The 18,561-nt window shown below is 53.6% G+C and overlaps 1 protein-coding gene across 3 annotated transcripts in view; it reads right to left on the reverse strand.

Moving 5' to 3' along the window:
- COL27A1 (collagen type XXVII alpha 1 chain) overlaps positions 1-18,561 on the reverse strand; it is a 2,221,286-nt gene that overhangs the window by 1,189,737 nt on the left and 1,012,988 nt on the right. For all 3 annotated transcript variants that reach the window (XM_085614179.1, XM_085614180.1, XM_085614178.1), the window contains exon 17: positions 6,363-6,416. In XM_085614179.1, coding sequence (XP_085470305.1) covers positions 6,363-6,416 — 54 coding nt within the window. The remainder of the gene's footprint in view (positions 1-6,362; positions 6,417-18,561) is intronic.

The following is an 18,561-nucleotide window of genomic DNA, read 5'->3' on the forward strand; positions in this document are numbered from 1 at the left end:
CTAGTGGTTGAGGCTGGGTGGCCAGAGGAGAAGCGTAGCACCTTGTTCTATAGAGGGCTGAGAGAAGACATTAAAGATGCCTTATCCCAAATTGTGGATCTTCCCAGTTCTTGTAAAGAATTAATCGAGTTAACCGTCAGAATAGACCATCGGATGCAAGAACGCAAGAGAGAGAGGGGCAAAACAGACGTTCGGATCGTCACCGTAAGGGAGAAGAAACCTGATTCTGTCATTAGCAGAGAGGAGGGAGAACCCATGCAAATAGGTACATTGAGGGGGCCATTAACACCTGAAGAGAGGCGTCGCCGACGGGAGAACAAGTTATGTTTATACTGTGGGAAAGGCGGTCATTTTTTGAAGTCCTGCCCTACCAAGCCTATACAGTCGAGGAAGTCGGAAAACTAGAAAACCTGGAGTCCTGTGAGACAAGGACTCCGGGTTATTCTGGTTCAAGTGTCTCCTCTTCAGAGATTCAGGTATCCTCTGGTCATTTCTTTGTTCCAGCAGACTTGACTTGGGAAAAGGGAGGGAAGAGAGTTCCCCTTATGATCGATTCCGGTGCCTCCGGGAACTTCATGGATACCGCCTGGGCTCGGGAACAACAAGTCAATACCCATGACAAAGGGTATGAAGAGACAGTAACCACGATTGACAGAAGTATTTTGAAATCCGGGCCCATTACACATAAGACGGAGGCCGTTACGGTTCTGATGGAACTCAACCATAAGGAGCAGGTGAACTTCGATTTGATACAGTCACCTCAATTTCCAATAATACTAGGCCTACCTAGGCTCAGGTTACATAATCCTCTCATTGACTGGCACAAGGCAACCTTACAGTTCAGACCTGAGTCTTGCGAGCCACATATTCTAGTCTCTAGTTCCGTTCCGACTTCCCCTGATCTCGGGGACACAGAGGGGTTGCCTGAAGTTTATCACGATCTTCTTTCTATCTTTGACCCTAAAGAAGCTTCTGTTCTCCCTCCTCACAGACCCTTCGATTGCAGAATAGAACTGCAAACCGGAGCCAAACTGCCTTTCAGTAGAGTGTACTCCCTAACGGAAAAAGAAAATATCTACTTACGAGAGTATTTAGACAAGATGCTGGAGCTTGGGTTTATTCGCCCATCCAAATCCCCTGTTTCCTCTTCCTTGTTTTTTATACCCAAACGGGAAGGCGGTCTACGCTGTTGCATAGACTACAGAGCGCTGAATCAGATCACTATAAAGAACAGGTATCCCCTTCCACTCATCTCCTCGCTGCTTGATCGCGTGCGCGGCGCTCAAATCTTCACAAAGCTGGATTTACGTGGGGCTTACCATCTGGTCCGGGTCGCAGAGGGAGATGAGTGGAAGACAGCATTTTGTACGAAGTACGGGCTGTTCGAATATTTAGTAATGCCCTTTGGGCTTTGCAACGCCCCTTCCGCATTTCAGTTTTTTATCAATGAGGTGCTTAGGGACATGCTGGATAAATTCGTTATAGCCTATATTGATGACCTGTTAATATATTCCACATCGGTACAGGAACACATCTCCCATGTTAGACAAGTGTTAAAACAACTACACAATAACCAGTTATATTGCAAATTGGAAAAATGTACATTTCATGTTCAACAGGTTCCTTTCTTGGGTTTCATTGTTTCACCCTGGGGATTAACCATGGATCCACAGAAGGTGGAAGCGATTCATCGGTGGCCTGCTCCCCAAAAGGTGAAAGAGATACAGAGTTTTATTGGGTTTGCCAATTTCTATAGGCGCTTTATTAAGGGCTTTTCTGGGTTGGTAACACCTATCACAAACTTATTGAAAAAGGGTACTCCTTTTGTTTGGTCAGAAGAAGCTGATCACGCATTCCAGGAACTAAAAAAGGCGTTCACACAAGCCCCTGTGCTTCAACACCCTGATCCTGACTATCCTTTTATAGTAGAAGCAGATGCATCCAACGCTGCTGTGGGTGGGGTGTTATCTCAAGCAGATCAGTCCACAGGAGAATTACATCCCGTAGCCTACTTTTCACATAAATTAACACCAGCCGAAGTCAATTACGCAATAGGAGAAAAGGAACTGTTAGCTATTAAAAAGGCATTCGAGGAGTGGAGGCAGTATTTACTCGGAACAAGACACACAGTCACTGTATATACGGACCACCGTAATCTGCAATTCTTAAAATCTGCCAAAGCATTATCAATGAGACAATTAAGGTGGGCCCAATTCTTCAGCGACTATGAGTTTACCATTCAGTACAGAGCAGGGAGAAAGAATGGCAAGGCAGATGCATTGTCCAGAATAGGATATGAGATCCCTGAAGAACAGATAGAACCTCCTTTTATTATCCCTCACCATAAGATCATAGGGGGGACCTCCGAAGAGGAGTTTCTAGCAAAGGCAAAGAATGAACAATGCACTCCAGAAGGCCGAGAACTGATAGAATCAGTGGAACACTGTATGAAGGACGGGCTTGCTTATGTTCAAGGGGGTATAGTCTTACTATCCTCGGGTTTACAAAACCAAGCCTTAGACTGGTGTCATACACATCCCTTGGCAGGACATCCAGGGATTAAGAAGACCATTGATCTGTTAATGAGATGGTTCTGGTGGCCCACTTTAAGAAAAGATGCTGAACAGTTTGTAAAGACGTGTCATGTCTGTGCTCAAAGCAAGAGTTCCCATCAAAAACCCATGGGATTGCTGCAACCATTGCCGACTCCACCTAGTCCCTGGCACACCGTATCTCTAGATTTTATTGTGGAGCTACCAGTGACCTCCAAGGGGCACAACACGTTACTGGTAGTGGTAGACTTGTTTACAAAGACAGCACACTTTATCCCGCTGACAGGTCTCCCTACAGCCAACACTCTCGCCACCGTTTTTCTTCAACAAGTGGTAAAATTGCATGGGTTTCCCGCAGTGGTAATTTCGGATAGGGGTGCCCAATTTGTTTCTCGGTTCTGGAGAAAACTATGTGCCTTGTTACAAATCGATATCCGTCTGTCTTCTAGCCACCATCCATAGACTGATGGTCAGACGGAAAGAGTCAATCAGTGTTTTGAGCAATATATAAGAGCTCAGACACTGACTGCCACGTCTGATTGGGATGACATGGTATGGATGGCAGAGTTCGCGTACAATAATAGGCAACATACATCCACCAAGTACACTCCTTTTTTCTGTTCTTATGGTTTCCATCCTAAGGCTTTCCTTTCTCTCTCTTCCTCTGAGTGCAACACTCCGGCGGTTGATGTGTTCATTCAGGACCTTCAATCCATACACCGACTCACTCAAGCTAATTTGGATCAGGCGAAAGCTAGCTATAAGAGAGGGGCAGATCTCCATAGACAAGCAGAATCACTGTATAAGCCAGGAGATGAGGTATGGTTGTCCTCTAGACACATTCCTATAAGGGGCTCCTGTAAGTTCAAACCTAGATTTTTGGGTCCATACAGCATTACGAGAGTAATTAATCCCGTAGCTATGGAATTAAAGTTGCCCATGAGTTTAAAGGTGCACCCTGTTTTTCATGTTTCCCTATTGAAACCAGTGGAACCTGGTACACGTCTCCCCCCAACACCAACGCCCATATCTGTTGAACGAAATGAGGAATACGAAGTTGAAGCCATAGTTGACTCCAGAAGAAGTAGACGTTGTTTGCAGTACCTAATTCATTGGAAGGGTTACGGGGTGGAAGAACGGTCCTAGGAACCCGCAAGTCAGGTACACGCTCCTCGGTTAATTCGTCAGTTTCACAGAAGAAACCCTCGCAAGCCCAAACCGGTGGGGGGTGTTCTGGGGGGAGTGTACTGTCAGGATTGTCGAGCGCAAGACGCAGTGATCAGTGACTATACCTGTGCGCATGCTCCTTAAGCGACGAGACTGTAGAAACGCGGAACGCGCAAGGACTCGAGGCTTCGCGTTCTAGTGTTTGCCCCATAGTTGCGTTATCCATTTCCTGTTTCCTGTTTTGCGCTTCCTGAATCTGGATGCTAGACGCCTTCCGTGGCGTTCGTTTGCCGGAGACTCCGTTTTTGGATCAAAGACTGCTTCTTGGCCGTGTCGGAGTCGTAACTCCTCGTACTTGTGCCCCGAATTCTGTTCGCCTGCCTGGCTGGGTGTCCCCGAGGCAGGGTGGGCTATCTGTTGTTCCTGGAGTGTCGTTATAGAGGCATTCCGCCTCTCACCCTTTCCCTCCTCCATTGACAGCCCCGCATACCCAGCGCTCCGCCCGCCTTTCCGGAGCTGCTTCCCGAGGGCCGGCCGGGTGTCTGGGGTGCTTTCCCTTCACTGCTGAAGGTTTCGCATACCCAGCGCTCCGCCCGCCTTTCCGGAGCTGCTTCCCGAGGGCCGGCCGGGTGTCTGGGGTGCCTTTTTCCCCCCGTTGCTAATTCCTCCCTCCTGTCGCTATCTCCGCTGGTGCTACTCTCGCTTGGATTGGGGTCCTCCTTGTGCCTCTCTGGAGTTGGGCATCTGAGGCTTAACAAAGCAATACTATCTGCCAAGGGTGAATTCGAAGACACCACCTACTCACACTGCTTCTTGAGCCTTGCTGCCTCCGACTTGGACTATCGTGGAGCAGCGTTACGTCAGATCATCGCTCTGCTTGCATATCCGGTAACGGGGAAAAGCATGTAGAAGGAAAGGGGGGAGGCATTGGAAGAGTAGTGGAACTCATATATATTGTCTCCTATGTTCTAAGTTTAGGGATACGTATAGAAGGCTTCACCCCAGAGTGCCCTCCACAAGCATACTGCCCCCAACAACAGATCTTAGGTATTCCTTTATTCCCTTTTCTGTGTTACTGTTGAACACCATTCCACTGTGTTTCTCCACCCTTTTCCTAATTCTGACATTACCTTTTAGACACAGTATCCAGGGAGCTCTACAGTGACCAGACACCATCCGTAGAGTTACATCCAGAAAGAGCAGTGGACTGTGGCTGCGGAGATCTCTTCCCCTCTTACCTTGTTTTGTTTCCCTGTTTTCCCCTAGTGCCTGTGCTCTCTAGGTTCTGATAGAGGCATTAGGTGCTGGTGGAAGGCAGGGGCTAGCTACGACATCTTCACAGACTCCGGGGCGCTCCTGCAGAATCTATTACGGGTAAGATCTTTACAGATGGAGCCCAAGGAGGGAGCGTTCTCAAAGTGACTGTGGATAGAGCCCAAGGAGGGAGCGTTCTCATGGTGACTGTGGAAAGAGCCCACGGAGGGAGCCTGCTCACAGTGACTGTGGATAGAGCCCAAGGAGGGAGGGTTCTCACAGTGACAGTGGATGGAGCCCAAGGAGGGAGCGTTCTCACAGAGACTCTGGATAGAACCCACAGAGGGAGCGTTCTCACAGTGACAGTGGATGGAGCCCAAGGAGGGAGCGTTCTCACAGAGACTCTGGATAGAACCCACAGAGGGAGCATTCTCACAGTGACTGTGGATAGAGCCTAAGAAGGGAGCGTTCTCACAGTGACTGTGGATAGAGCCCAACGAGGGAGCGTTCTCACAGTGACTGTGGATAGAGCCCAAGGTGGGAGCGTTCTCACAGTGACTCTGGATAGAACCCATGTAGGGAGCGTTCTCAGTGACTCTGGATAGAACCCAGGGAGGGAGTGCTCTCACAGTCACTGTTGATAGAGCCCAACGATGGAGCCTTCTCACAGTGACTGTAGATAGAGCCCAAGGAGAGAGCATTCTCACAGTGACTGTGGATAGAACCCAAGGAGGGAGTGTTCTCAAAGTGACTGTGGATAGAACCCACGGAGGGAGCATTCTCACCTTGACTGTGGATAGAGCCCAAGGAGGGAGTGTTGTCACAGTGACTGTGGATAGAGCCCACGGAGGGAGCGTTCTCACAGTGACAGTGGAGAGAGCCCAAGGAGGGAGCGTTCTCACAGTGACTCTGGATAGAACCCATGGATGGATCGTTCTCACAGTGACTGTGGATAGAGCCGAAGGAGGACACGTTCTCACAGTGACTGTGGATAGAGCCCACGGAGGGAGCGTTCTCACAGTGACAGTGGAGAGAGCCCAAGGAGGGAGCGTTCTCACAGTGACTGTGGATAGAGCCTAAGGAGGGAGCGTTCTCGCAGTGACTGTGGATAGAGCCGAAGGAGGACACGTTCTCACAGTGACTGTGGATAGAAACCACGGAGGGAGCGTTCTCACAGCGACTGTGGATAGAGCCCAAGGAGAGAGCGTTCTCACAGTGACTCTGGATAAAACCCACGGATGGAGCGTTCTCACGGTGATTCTAGAACAAGAGGAGCGTTTTCAGAGAGACTCTGGAACAGGAGGGATGCCAAGGGAGTCAAGTTTCTTACACAGATCACTCCGGGGTAGGAAACAGCACTGGGGACAGAGACCCCCCCCCAAACCTCACCTTGTCACCTTGAAATCCAACTTCTCCAGGAATCCCGGGCGCTCCCAGAATGCCCTGCGTGAAAGATGCAACGAGTTAGAGATCACAGGGCAGTAACAGGGTCCCACACATGTGCAAACTGCACACAGGCTGTATCCCACCCCAAGATTATCACAGAACCGTCCTGGGCAAGGAGATTCCCACAGCACCACCAACACCACAGCACTACAAACAGCAAAGTACCGCTTTGAGACTTCCAGAGCACCACCATGCCAACTCACCACAGCACCACCATGCCACCTCACCAGAGCACTGCTGTGCCAACTTACAACAGCACCACCATGCCAACTCACCACAGCACCACCGTGCCAACTCACCACAACACCACTGTGCCAACTCACCACAGCACCACCATGCCAACTCACCACAGCACCACCAACACAACAGCACCACCAACACCACAGCACCACAAACACCAAAGTACCGCTTTGAGACTTACAGAGCACCACCATGCCAACTCACCACAGCACCACCATGCCAAATCATAACAGCACCACCGTGCCAACTCACCACAGCACCACCATGCCAACTCACCACAGCACCACTGTGCAACTCACCACAACACCACCGTGCCAACTCACAACAACACCACCGTGCCAACTAACCACAGCACCACCAAGACCATAGCACCAATACCACAGCACCACAAACAGCAAAGTACAGCTTTGAGACTTTCAGAGCACCACCATGCCAACTCACCACAGCACCACCATGCCAACTAACCACAGTACTACCATCCCAATTCACCACAGCACCAACTCACCACAACACCACTGTGCCACTCACCACAGCACCACTGTGCCAACTCACCACAGCACCACCATGCCAACTCACCACAGCACCACCAACACAACAGCACCACCAACACCATAGCACCACCAACACCACAGCACCAAAACCACAGCACCACAAACAGCAAAGTACCGCTTTGAGACTTTCAGAGCACCACCGTGCCAACTCACCACAGCACCACCATGCCAACTAACCACAGTACTACCATCCCAATTCACCACAGCACCAACTCACCACAACACCACTGTGCCACTCACCACATCACCACCGTGCCAACTTACCACAGCACCACCATGCCAACTAACCACAGTACTACCATCCCAATTCACCACAGCACCAACTCACCACAACACCACTGTGCCACTCACCACAGCACCACTGTGCCAACTCACCACAGCACCACCATGCCAACTCACCACAGCACCACCCAACACAAAAGCACCACCAACACCACATCACCACAAACACCACAGCACCACAAACACCAAAGTACTGCTTTGAGACTTACAGAGCCAAGTCACCAAAGCACCACCGTGCCAATGTCAGATAAAGACCTGGCCCACTAACACATCTCTACCAATATCACCACCAGAGCAACACTCTGACTTCTACTGAAGCACCTCATTCCCACAGCACCACCAACACCAAAGTACCGTTTTGAGACTTACAGAGCACCACCATGCCAACTCACCACAGCACCACCGTGTCAACTCACCACAGCACCACCATGCCAACTCACCAAAGCACCACCGTGCAACTCACTACAACACCACCATGCCAACTCACAACAGCACCACCGTGGCAACTCACCACAGCACCACCAACACCACAGCACCAACACCACAGCACCACAAACAGCAAAGTACTGCTTTGAGACTTACAGAACACCAGCTTGCCAACTCACCACAGCACCACTATGCCAGTGTCAGATACAGACCTGGCCCACTAACACAGCTCTACCAATATCACCACCAGAGCAACACTCTTCTACTGAAGCAGCTCATTTCCACAGCACCACCAACACCAAAGTACCACCTTGAGAGTTACCACCGCTCCACCATGCCAATGTCAGACAGACCAGAACCACTACCACTACCACAGATCTACCAATACCACAGCACCACAACAGCAAAGTAATTGAAATTGCATTTATATAGCGCTTACTACCCCTTAGAAAGCGTTGAAGCACTTTTTGGCGAGTAGCACGCTACTTCATAACCCAAAAAGGATTAGTGGTGAATTAGTACAGTGAAATATGAATGAATTTGAGAGGCAGGCATGTTAGTCTGTTAGTTGCATTGAAAAGAATAATTGAGGGATAGGGAGGGTAAACCCTGCAGGTGAGGTGCAGATCAGAAGTGGCTGCGAGACAGCGGGAGCATGAAAGTGTTGCATTTGGGTAGATCCCATTCAAGGTGGCAGGGGTGAGACAGGGTCTGTGGAGAATGGAAAACTATATTCTTAAAAGGAGCTTTTCTGGACATTAGACGAGGATATTCCAGGCAGACAGCCACTGAGAAACCTTTCAGGACCCGTGGAGCTGCGTGAGGGTCTGCTATCTCTATGCTTTGTGTGCCTATCGGGACTCGCGGAGCTGTGTGAGGGAGGTGAGGGTGTGCTCTCTCTAGGCTTTGCATGCCCCTCAGGACTTGCGGAGCTGTGTGAGGGAGGTGAGGGTGTGCTCTCTCTAGGCTTTGAATGCCTCTCAGGAATCGCGGAGCTGTGTGAGGGAGGTGAGGGTGTGCTCTCTCTAGGCTTTGTGTGCCCATCAGGACTCGTGGGGCTATGTGAGGGAGGTGAGGGTGTGCTCTCTCTATTCATTGTATGCCCCTCAGGACGTGCGGAGCTGTGTGAGGGAGGTGAGGGTGTGCTCTCTCTAGGCTTTGTATGACCCTCAGGACTGGTGGAGATGTGTGGGGGAGGTGAGGGTGTGCTCTTTCTAGGCTGTGAATGCCTCTCAGGAATCGCGGAACTGTGTGAGGGAGCTGAGGGTGTGCTCTCTATAGGCTTTGTGTGCCCATCAGGACTCGCTGGGCTGTGTGAGGGAGGTGAGGGTCTGCTATCTCTAGGCTTTGAATGCCTCTCAGGAATCGCAGAGCTGTGTGAGGGAGGTGAGGGTGTGCTCTCTATATTCGTTGTATGCCCCTCAGGACTTGCGGAGGTGTGTGAGGGAGGTGAGGGTGTGCTCTCTCTAGGCTTTGTGTACCCATCAGGAACACGGGGCTGTGTGTGGGAGATGAGGGTCTGCTACCTCTAGGCTTTGAATGCCTCTCAGGACTTGCGGAGCTGTGTGAGGGAGGTGAGGGTGTGCTCTCTCTAGGCTTTGAAGCCTCTCGGGAATCATGGAGCGGTGTGAGGGAGGTGAGGGTGTGCTCTCTCTAGGCTTTGTGAGCCCATCAGGACTCGCGGGGCTCTGTAAGAGAGGTGAGGGTGTGCTATCTCTAGGCTTTGAATGCCTCTTATGACTTTTGGAGCTGTGCGAGGGAGGTGAGGGTTTGCTCTCTCTAGACTTTGAATGCCTCTCACGACTTGTGGAGCTGTGCGAGGGAGGTGAGGGTTTGCTCTCTTGAGGCTTTGAATGCCACTCAGGCCTCGCGGAGCTGTGTGAGGGAGGTGAGGGTGTACTCTCTCTAGGCTTTGAATGCCTCTCAGGAATCGCAGAGCTGTGTGAGGGAGGTGAGGGTGTGCTCTCTTTAGGCTTTGCGTGCCCATCAGGACTCGCGGGGCTGTGTGAGGTAGGCGAGGCTCTGCTATCTCTAGGCTTTGAATGCCTCTCAGGAATCGCAGAGCTGTGTGAGGGAGGTGAGGGTGTGCTCTCTCTATTCGTTGTATGCCCCTCAGGACTTGCAGAGCTGTGTGAGAGAGGTGTGGGTGTGCTCTCTCTACGCTTTGTGTGCCCATCAGGACTCGCTGGGCTGTGTGAGGGAGGTGAGGGTGTGCTCTCTCTATTCATTGTATGCCCCTCAGGACTTGCGGAGCTGTGTGAAGGAGGTGAGGGTGTGCTCTCTCTAGGCTTTGTATGCCCCTCAGGACTGGCAGAGCTGTATGAGGGAGGTGAGGGTGTGCTCTCTCTAGGCTTTGAATGCCTTTCAGGAATAGCGGAGCTGTGTGAGGGAGGTGAGGGTGTGCTCTCTCTAGGCTTTGTGTGCCCATCAGGACTTGCGGGGCTGTGTGAAGGAGGAGAGGGTGTGCTCTCTCCAGGCTTTGTGTGCCCATCAGGACTTGCGGGTTGTGTTAGGGATGTGAGGGTGTGCTCTCTCTAGGCTTTGTGTGCCCATCAGGACTCGCGGAGCTGTGTGAGGGAGGTGAAGGTGTACTCTTTCTAGGCTTTGTATGCCCATCAGGACTTGCGGGGCAGTGTGAGGGAGGTGAGGGTGTACTCTCTCTAGGCATTTTGTGCCCATCAGGACTTGCGGAGCTGTGTGAGGGAGGTGAGGGTGTGCTCTCTTTAGGCTTTGTATGCCCATCAGGACTCGCTGGGCTTTGTGAGGGAGGTGAGGGTGTGCTCTCTACAGGCTTTGTGTGCACTTAAGGACTTGCGGGGCTGTGTGAGGGAGGTGAGGGTGTGCTCTCTCTAGGCTTTGTGTGCCCATCAGGACTCGCGGGGCTCTGTGAGGGAGGTTAGGGTGTGCTCTCTCTAGGCTTTGAATGCCTCTCAGGACTCGTGGAGCTTTGCGAGGGAGGTGAGGGTTTGCTCTCTCTAGGCTTTGAATGCCCCTCAGGACTCGTGGAGCTGTGTGAGGGAGGTGAGGGTGTGCTCTCTCTCTAGGCTTTGAATGCCTCTCAGGAATCGCAGGGCTGTGTGAGGGAGGTGAGGGCGTGCTCTCTCTAGGCTGTGAGTGCAGATCAGGACTCACTGGGATGTGTGAGGGAGGTGAGGGTGTGCTCTCTTTAGGCTTTGCGTGCCCATCAGGACTCGTGGGGCTGTGTGAGGTAGGCGAGGCTCTGCTATCCCTAGGCTTTGAATGCCTCTCAGGAATCGCAGAGCTGTGTGAGGGAGGTGAGGGTGTGCTCTCTCTATTCGTTGTATGCCCCTCAGGACTTGCGGAGCTGTGTGAGAGAGGTGAGGGTGTGCTCTCTCTAGGCTTTGTGTGCCCATCAGGACTCGCTGGGCTGTGTGAGGGAGGTGAGGGTGTGCTCTCTCTATTCATTGTATGCCCCTCAGGACTTGCGGAGCTGTGTGAAGGAGGTGAGGGTGTGCTCTCTCTAGGCTTTGTATGCCCCTCAGGACTGGCAGAGCTGTATGAGGGAGGTGAGGGTGTGCTCTCTCTAGGCTTTGAATGCCTTTCAGGAATAGCGGAACTGTGTGAGGGAGGTGAGGGTGTGCTCTCTCTAGGCTTTGTGTGCCCATCAGGACTTGCGGGGCTGTGTGAAGGAGGAGAGGGTGTGCTCTCTCCAGGCTTTGTGTGCCCATCAGGACTTGCGGGTTGTGTGAGGGAGGTGAGGGTGAGCTCTCTCTAGGCTTTGTGTGCCCATCAGGACTCGCGGAGCTGTGTGAGGGAGGTGAAGGTGTACTCTTTCTAGGCTTTGTATGCCCATCAGGACTCGCGGGGCAGTGTGAGGGAGGTGAGGGTGTACTCTCTCTAGGCATTTTGTGCCCATCAGGACTTGCGGAGCTGTGTGAGGGAGGTGAGGGTGTGCTCTCTCTAGGCTTTGTATGCCCATCACGACTCGCTGGGCTGTGTGAGGGAGGTGAGGGTGTGCTCTCTACAGGCTTTGTGTGCACATAAGGACTTGCGGGGCTGTGTGAGGGAGGTGAGTGTGTGCTCTCTCTAGGCTTTGTGTGCCCATCAGGACTCGCGGGGCTCTGTGAGGGAGGTGAGGGTGTGCACTCTCTAGGCGTTGTGTGCCCATCAGGACTTGCGGAGCTGTGTGAGGGAGGTAAGGGTGTGCTCTCTCTAGGCTTTGTATGCCCCACAGGACTGACGGAGCTGTGTGAGGGAGGTTAGGGTGTGCTCTCTCTAGGCTTTGAATGCCTCTCAGGACTCGTGGAGCTTTGCGAGGGAGGTGAGGGTTTGCTCTCTCTAGGCTTTGAATGCCCCTCAGGACTCGTGGAGCTGTGTGAGGGAGGTGAGGGTGTGCTCTCTCTCTAGGCATTGAATGCCTCTCAGGAATCGCAGAGCTGTGTGAGGGAGGTGAGGGCGTGCTCTCTCTAGGCTTTGTGTGCACATCAGGACTCACTGGGCTGTGTGAGGGAGGTGAGGGTGTGCTCTCTCTAGGCTTTGTTTGTCCTTCAGGACTGGCAGAGCGCTGTCTGAGGGAGGTGCGGGTGTGCTCTCTATAGGCTTTGTATGCCCATCAGGACTCGAGGGGCTTTGTGAGGGAGGAGAGGGTGTGCTCTCTCTAGACTTTGTGTGCCCATCAGGACTCGCAGAGCTTTGTGAGGGAGGTGAGGGTGTGCTCTCTCTAGGCTTTGTATGCCCATCAGGACTCGCGGGGCTGTGTGAGGGAGGTGAGGGTGTGCTCTCTCTATTAATTGTATGCCCATCAGGACTTGTGGAGCTGTGTGAGGGAGGTGAGGGTGTGCTCTCTCTAGGCTTTGAATGCCTCTCAGGAATCGCGGAGCTGTGTGAGGGAGGTGAGGGTGTGCAATCTCTAGGCTTTGTGTTCCCATATGGACTCGTTGGCAGTGTGAGGGAGGGGAGGGGGTGCTCTCTCTCGACTTTGTGTGCCCCTCAGGACTCATGGAGCTGTGTGAGGGAGGTGAGGGTGTGCTCTCTCTAGGCTTTGAATGCCTCTCAGGACTCGTGGAGCTTTGCGAGGGAGGAGAGGGTGTGCTCTCTCTAGACTTTGTGTGCCCATCAGGACTCGCGGAGCTTTGTGAGGGAGGTGAGGGTTTGCTCTCTCTAGACTTTGAATGCCTCTCACGACTTGTGGAGCTGTGCGAGGGAGGTGGGGGTTTGCTCTCTTGAGGCACTGAATGCCACTCAGGCCTCGCGGAACTGTGTGAGGGAGGTGAGGGTGTACTCTCTCTAGGCTTTGATCGCCTCTCAGGAATCGCAGAGCTGTGTGAGGGAGGTGAGGGTGTGCTCTCTTTAGGCTTTGCGTGCCCATCAGGACTCGCGGGGCTGTGTGAGGTAGGCGAGGCTCTGCTATCTCTAGGCTTTGAATGCCTCTCAGGAATCGCAGAGCTGTGTGAGGGAGGTGAGGGTGTGCTCTCTCTATTCGCTGTATGCCCCTCAGGACTTGCGGAGCTGTGTGAGAGAGGTGAGGGTGTGCTCTCTCTAGGCTTTGTGTGCCCATCAGGACTCGCTGGGCTGTGTGAAGGAGGTGAGGGTGTGCTCTCTCTATTCATTGTATGCCCCTCAGGATTTGCGTAGCTGTGTGAAGGAGGTGAGGGTGTGCTCTCTCTAGGCTTTGTATGCTCCTCAGGACTGGCAGAGCTGTATGAGGGAGGTGAGGGTGTGCTCTCTCTAGGCTTTGAATGCCCATCAGGACTTGCGGGGTTGTGTGAAGGAGGAGAGGGTGTGCTCTCTCCAGGCTTTGTGTGCCCATCAGGACTCGCGGAGCTGTGTGAGGGAGGTGAAGGTGTACTCTTTCTAGGCTTTGTATGCCCATCAGGACTCGCGGGGCAGTGTGAGGGAGGTGAGGGTGCTCTCTCTCTAGGCATTTTGTGCCCATCAGGACTTGCGGAGCTGTGTGAGGGAGGTGAGGGTGTGCTCTCTCTAGGCTTTGTATGCCCATCAGGACTCGCTGGGCTGTGTGAGGGAGGTGAGGGTGTGCTCTCTACAGGCTTTGTGTGCACATAAGGACTTGCGGGGCTGTGTGAGGGAGGTGAGGGTGTGCTCTCTCTAGGCTTTGTGTGCCCATCAGGACTCGCGGGGCTCTGTGAAGGGAGGTGAGGGTGTGCACTCTCTAGGCGTTGTGTGCCCATCAGGACTTGCAGAGCTGTGTGAGGGAGGTAAGGGTGTGCTCTCTCTAGGCTTTGTATGCCCCACAGGACCGACGGAGCTGTGTGAGGGAGGTTAGGGTGTGCTCTCTCTAGGCTTTGAATGCCTCTCAGGACTCGTGGAGCTTTGCGAGGGAGGTGAGGGTTTGCTCTCTCTAGGCTTTGAATGCCCCTCAGGACTTGTGGAGCTGTGTGAGGGAGGTGAGGGTGTGCTCTCTCTCTAGGCATTGAATGCCTCTCAGGAATCGCAGAGCTGTGTGAGGGAGGTGAGGGCGTGCTCTCTCTAGGCTTTGTGTGCACATCAGGACTCACTGGTCTGTGTGAGGGAGGTGAGCGTGTGCTCTCTCTAGGCTTTGAATTCCTCTCAGGACTCGTGGAGCTGTGTGAGGGAGGTAAGGGTTTGCTCCCGCTGGGCTGTGAATGCGTCTCAGGACTCGCAGAGCTTTGTGAGGGAGGTGAGGGTGTGCTCTCTCTAAGCTTTGTATGCCCCTCAGGACTGGCGGCGCTGTGTGAGGGAGGTGAGGGTGTGCTCTCTCTTGGCTTTGAATGCCTCTCTGGACTCATTGAGCTTTGCGAGGGAGGTGAAGGTTTGCTCTCTCTAGGCTTTGAATGTCGCTTCAGGACTCACGCAGCAGTGAGGGAGGTGAGGGTGTGCTCTCTCTAGGGTTTGAATGCCTCTAAGGAATCGCAGAGCTGTGTGAGGGAGGTGAGGGTGTGCTCCCTCTAGGCTTTGTGTGCCCATCAGGACTCGCGGGGCTGTGTGAGGGAGGTGAGGGTGTGCTCTCTCTGTTAGTTGTATGCCCCTCAGGACTTGCAGAGCTATGTGAGGGAGGTGAGGGTGTGCTCTCTCTAGGCTTTGAATGCCTCTCACGAATCAGGGAGAGGTGTGAGGGAGGTGAGGGTGTGCTCTCTCTAGGCTTTGTGTGCCCATCAGGACTCGCGGGGCTCTGTGAAGGGACGTGAGGGTGTGCACTCTCTAGGCGTTGTGTGCCCATCAGGACTTGCGGAGCTGTGTGAGGGAGGTAAGGGTGTGCTCTCTCTAGGCTTTGTATGCCCCACAGGACCGACGGAGCTGTGTGAGGGAGGTTAGGGTGTGCTCTCTCTAGGCTTTGAATGCCTCTCAGGACTCGTGGAGCTTTGCGAGGGAGGTGAGGGTTTGCTCTCTCTAGGCTTTGAATGCCCCTCAGGACTCGTGGAGCTGTGTGAGGGAGGTGAGGGTGTGCTCTCTCTCTAGGCATTGAATGCCTCTCAGGAATCGCAGAGCTGTGTGAGGGAGGTGAGGGCGTGCTCTCTCTAGGCTTTGTGTGCACATCAGGACTCACTGGGCTGTGTGAGGGAGGTGAGGGTGTGCTCTCTCTAGGCTTTGAATTCCTCTCAGGACTCGTGGAGCTGTGTGAGGGAGGTAAGGGTTTGCTCCCGCTGGGCTTTGAATGCGTCTCAGGACTCGCAGAGCTTTGTGAGGGAGGTGAGGGTGTGCTCTCTCTAAGCTTTGTATGCCCCTCAGGACTGGCGGCGCTGTGTGAGGGAGGTGAGGGTGTGCTCTCTCTTGGCTTTGAATGCCTCTCTGGACTCATTGAGCTTTGCGAGGGAGGTGAAGGTTTGCTCTCTCTAGGCTTTGAATGTCGCTTCAGGACTCACGCAGCTGTGTGAGGGAGGTGAGGGTGTGCTCTCTCTAGGCTTTGAATGCCTCTAAGGAATCGCAGAGCTGTGTGAGGGAGGTGAGGGTGTGCTCCCTCTAGGCTTTGTGTGCCCATCAGGACTCGCGGGGCTGTGTGAGGGAGGTGAGGGTGTGCTCTCTCTGTTAGTTGTATGCCCCTCAGGACTTGCAGAGCTATGTGAGGGAGGTGAGGGTGTGCTCTCTCTAGGCTTTGAATGCCTCTCACGAATCAGGGAGAGGTGTGAGGGAGGTGAGGGTGTGCTCTCTCTAGGCTTTGTGTGCCCATCAGGACTCGCGGAGCTGTGTGAGGGAGGTGAGGGTGTACTCTCTCTAGGCTTTGAATTCCTCTCAGGAAACACGGAGCTGTGTGAGGGACGTGAGGGTGTGCTCTCTCTAGGCTTTGAATTCCTCTCAGGAAACACGGAGCTGTGTGAGGGACGTGAGGGTGTGCTCTCTCTAGGGTTTGTGAGCCCATCAGGACTCGCGGGGCTGTGTGAGGGAGGTGAGGGTGTGCTCTCTCTAGGCTTTGAATGCGTCTCAGGACTCACGGAGCTGTGTGAGGGAGGTGAGGGTGTGCTCTCTCTAGGCTTTGAATGCATCTAAGGACGCGTGGAGCTGTGTGAGGGAGGTGAGGGTGTGCTCTCTCTAGGCTTTGAATGCCCCTCAGGACTCGCGGAGCTGTGTGAGGGAGGAGAGGGTGTGATCTCTCTAGGCTTTGAATGCCTCTCAGGAATCGCAGAGCTGTGTGAGGGAGGTGAGGGTGTGCTCTTTCTAAGCTTTGTGTGCCCATCAGGACTCACGGGGTCTGTGTGAGGGAGGTGAGGGTGTGCTCTCTCTAGGCTTTGTGTGCCCATCAGGACTCGCAGGGCTGTGTGTGGGAGGTGAGGGTGTGCTCTCTCTAGGCTTTCTGTGCCCATCAGGACTCGCGGGGCTGTGTGAGGGAGGTGAGGGTGTGCTCTCTCTAGGCTTTGTGTGCCCATCAGGACTCGCAGAGCAGTGTGAGGGAGGTGAGGGTGTGCACTCTCTAGGCTTTGAATGCCCCTCAGGACTCACGGAGCTGTGTGAGGGAGGTGAGAGTGTGCTCTCTCTAGCCTTTGAATGCCTCTCAGGAATCGGGGAGCTGTGTGAGGGAGGTGAGGGTGTGCTCTCTCTAGGCTTTGTGTGCCCATCAGGACTCGTTGGGCTGTGTGAGGGAGATAAGGGTCTGCTATCTCTAGGCTTTGAATGCCTCTCAGGCATCGCAGAGCTGTGTGAGGGAGGTGAGGGTGTGCTCTCTCTAGCCTTTGAATGCCCCTCAGGACTTGCAGAGCTATGTGAGGGAGGTGAGGGTGTGCTCTCTCTAGGCTTTATGTGCCCATCAGGACTCGCAGAGCAGTGTGAGGGAGGTGAGGATGTGCTCTCTCTAGGCTTTGTGTGCCCATCAGGACTTACGGGGCTGTGTGAGGGAGGTGAGGGTTTGCTCTCTCTAGGCTTTGAATGCATCTCAGGACTCGCGGAGCTTTGTGAGGGAGGTGAGGGTGTGCTCTCTCTAGGCTTTATATGCCCATCAGGACTCGTGGGGCTGTGTGAGGGAGGTGAGGGTGTGCTCTCTCTGGGCTTTGAATTCCTCTCAGGACTCGCAGAGCTGTGCGAGGGAGGTGAGGGTTTGCTCTCGCTGGGCTTTGAATGCGTCTCAGGACTCATGGCGTGTGTGAGGGAGGTGAGGTTGTGCTCTCTCTAGGCTTTGAATGCCTCTCAGGACTCGTGGAGCTGTGCGAGGGAGGTGAGGGTTTGCTCTCTCTAGGCTTTGAATGCCCCTCAGGACTCACGGAGATGTGTGAGGGAGGTGAGGGTGTGCTCTCTCTAGGCTTTGAATGCCTCTCAGGAATTGCAGAGCTGTGTGAGGGAGGTGAGGTTGTGCTCTCTCTAGGCTTTGTGTGCCCATCTGGACTCACGGGGCTGTGTGAGGGAGGTGAGGGGGTGCTCTCTCTAGGATTTGAATGTGTGTCAGGACTCGTGGAGCTGTGTGAGTGAGGTGAGGGTGTGCTCTCTCTAGGCTTTGAATGCCTTTCAGCACTCGTGGAGCTGTGTGAGGGAGGTGAGGGTTTGCTCTCTCTAGGCTTTGAATGCCCCTCAGGGCTCGCGGAGCTGTGTGAGGGAGGTGAGGGTGTGCTCTCTCTAGGCTTTGAATTCCTCTCAGGACTCGTGGAGCTGTGCGAGGGAGGTGAGGGTTTGCTCTCTCTAGGCTTTGAATGCCCCTCAGGACTCGCGGAGCTGTGTGAGGGAGGTGAGGGTTTGCTCTCTCTAGGCTGTGAATTCCTCTCAGGACTCGTGGAGCTGTGCCAGGGAGGTGAGGGTTTGCTCTCGCTGGGCTTTGAATGTGTCTCAGGAGTCGCAGAGCCTTGTGAGGGAGGTGAGGGTGTGCTCTCTCTAGGCTTTGAATGCCCCTCAGGACTCACGGAGATGAGGGAGGTGAGGGTGTGCTCTCTCTAGGCTTTGAATGCCTCTCAGGAATCACGAAGCGGTGTGAGGGAGGTGAGGGTGTGCTCTCTATAGGCTTTGTGTGCCCATTAGGACTCATGCGGCTTTGTGATGGAGGTGAGGGCGTGCTCTCTCTAGGCTTTGAATTCCTCTCAGGACTAGTGGAGCTGTGTGAGGGAGGTGAGGGTTTGCTCTCTCTGGGCTTTGAATGCATCTCAGGACTTGCAGAGATTTGTGAGGGGGGTGAGGGTGTGCTCTCTCTAGGCTTTGAATGCCTCTCAGGACTCGTGGAGCTTTGCGAGGGAGGTGAGGGTTTGCTCTCTCTAGGCTTTGAATGCCCCTCAGGACTCGCGGAGCTGTGT

Source organism: Triturus cristatus, chromosome 1_2, assembly GCF_964204655.1.
Source record: "Triturus cristatus chromosome 1_2, aTriCri1.1, whole genome shotgun sequence".
Taxonomy (NCBI): Eukaryota; Metazoa; Chordata; class Amphibia; order Caudata; family Salamandridae; genus Triturus; species Triturus cristatus.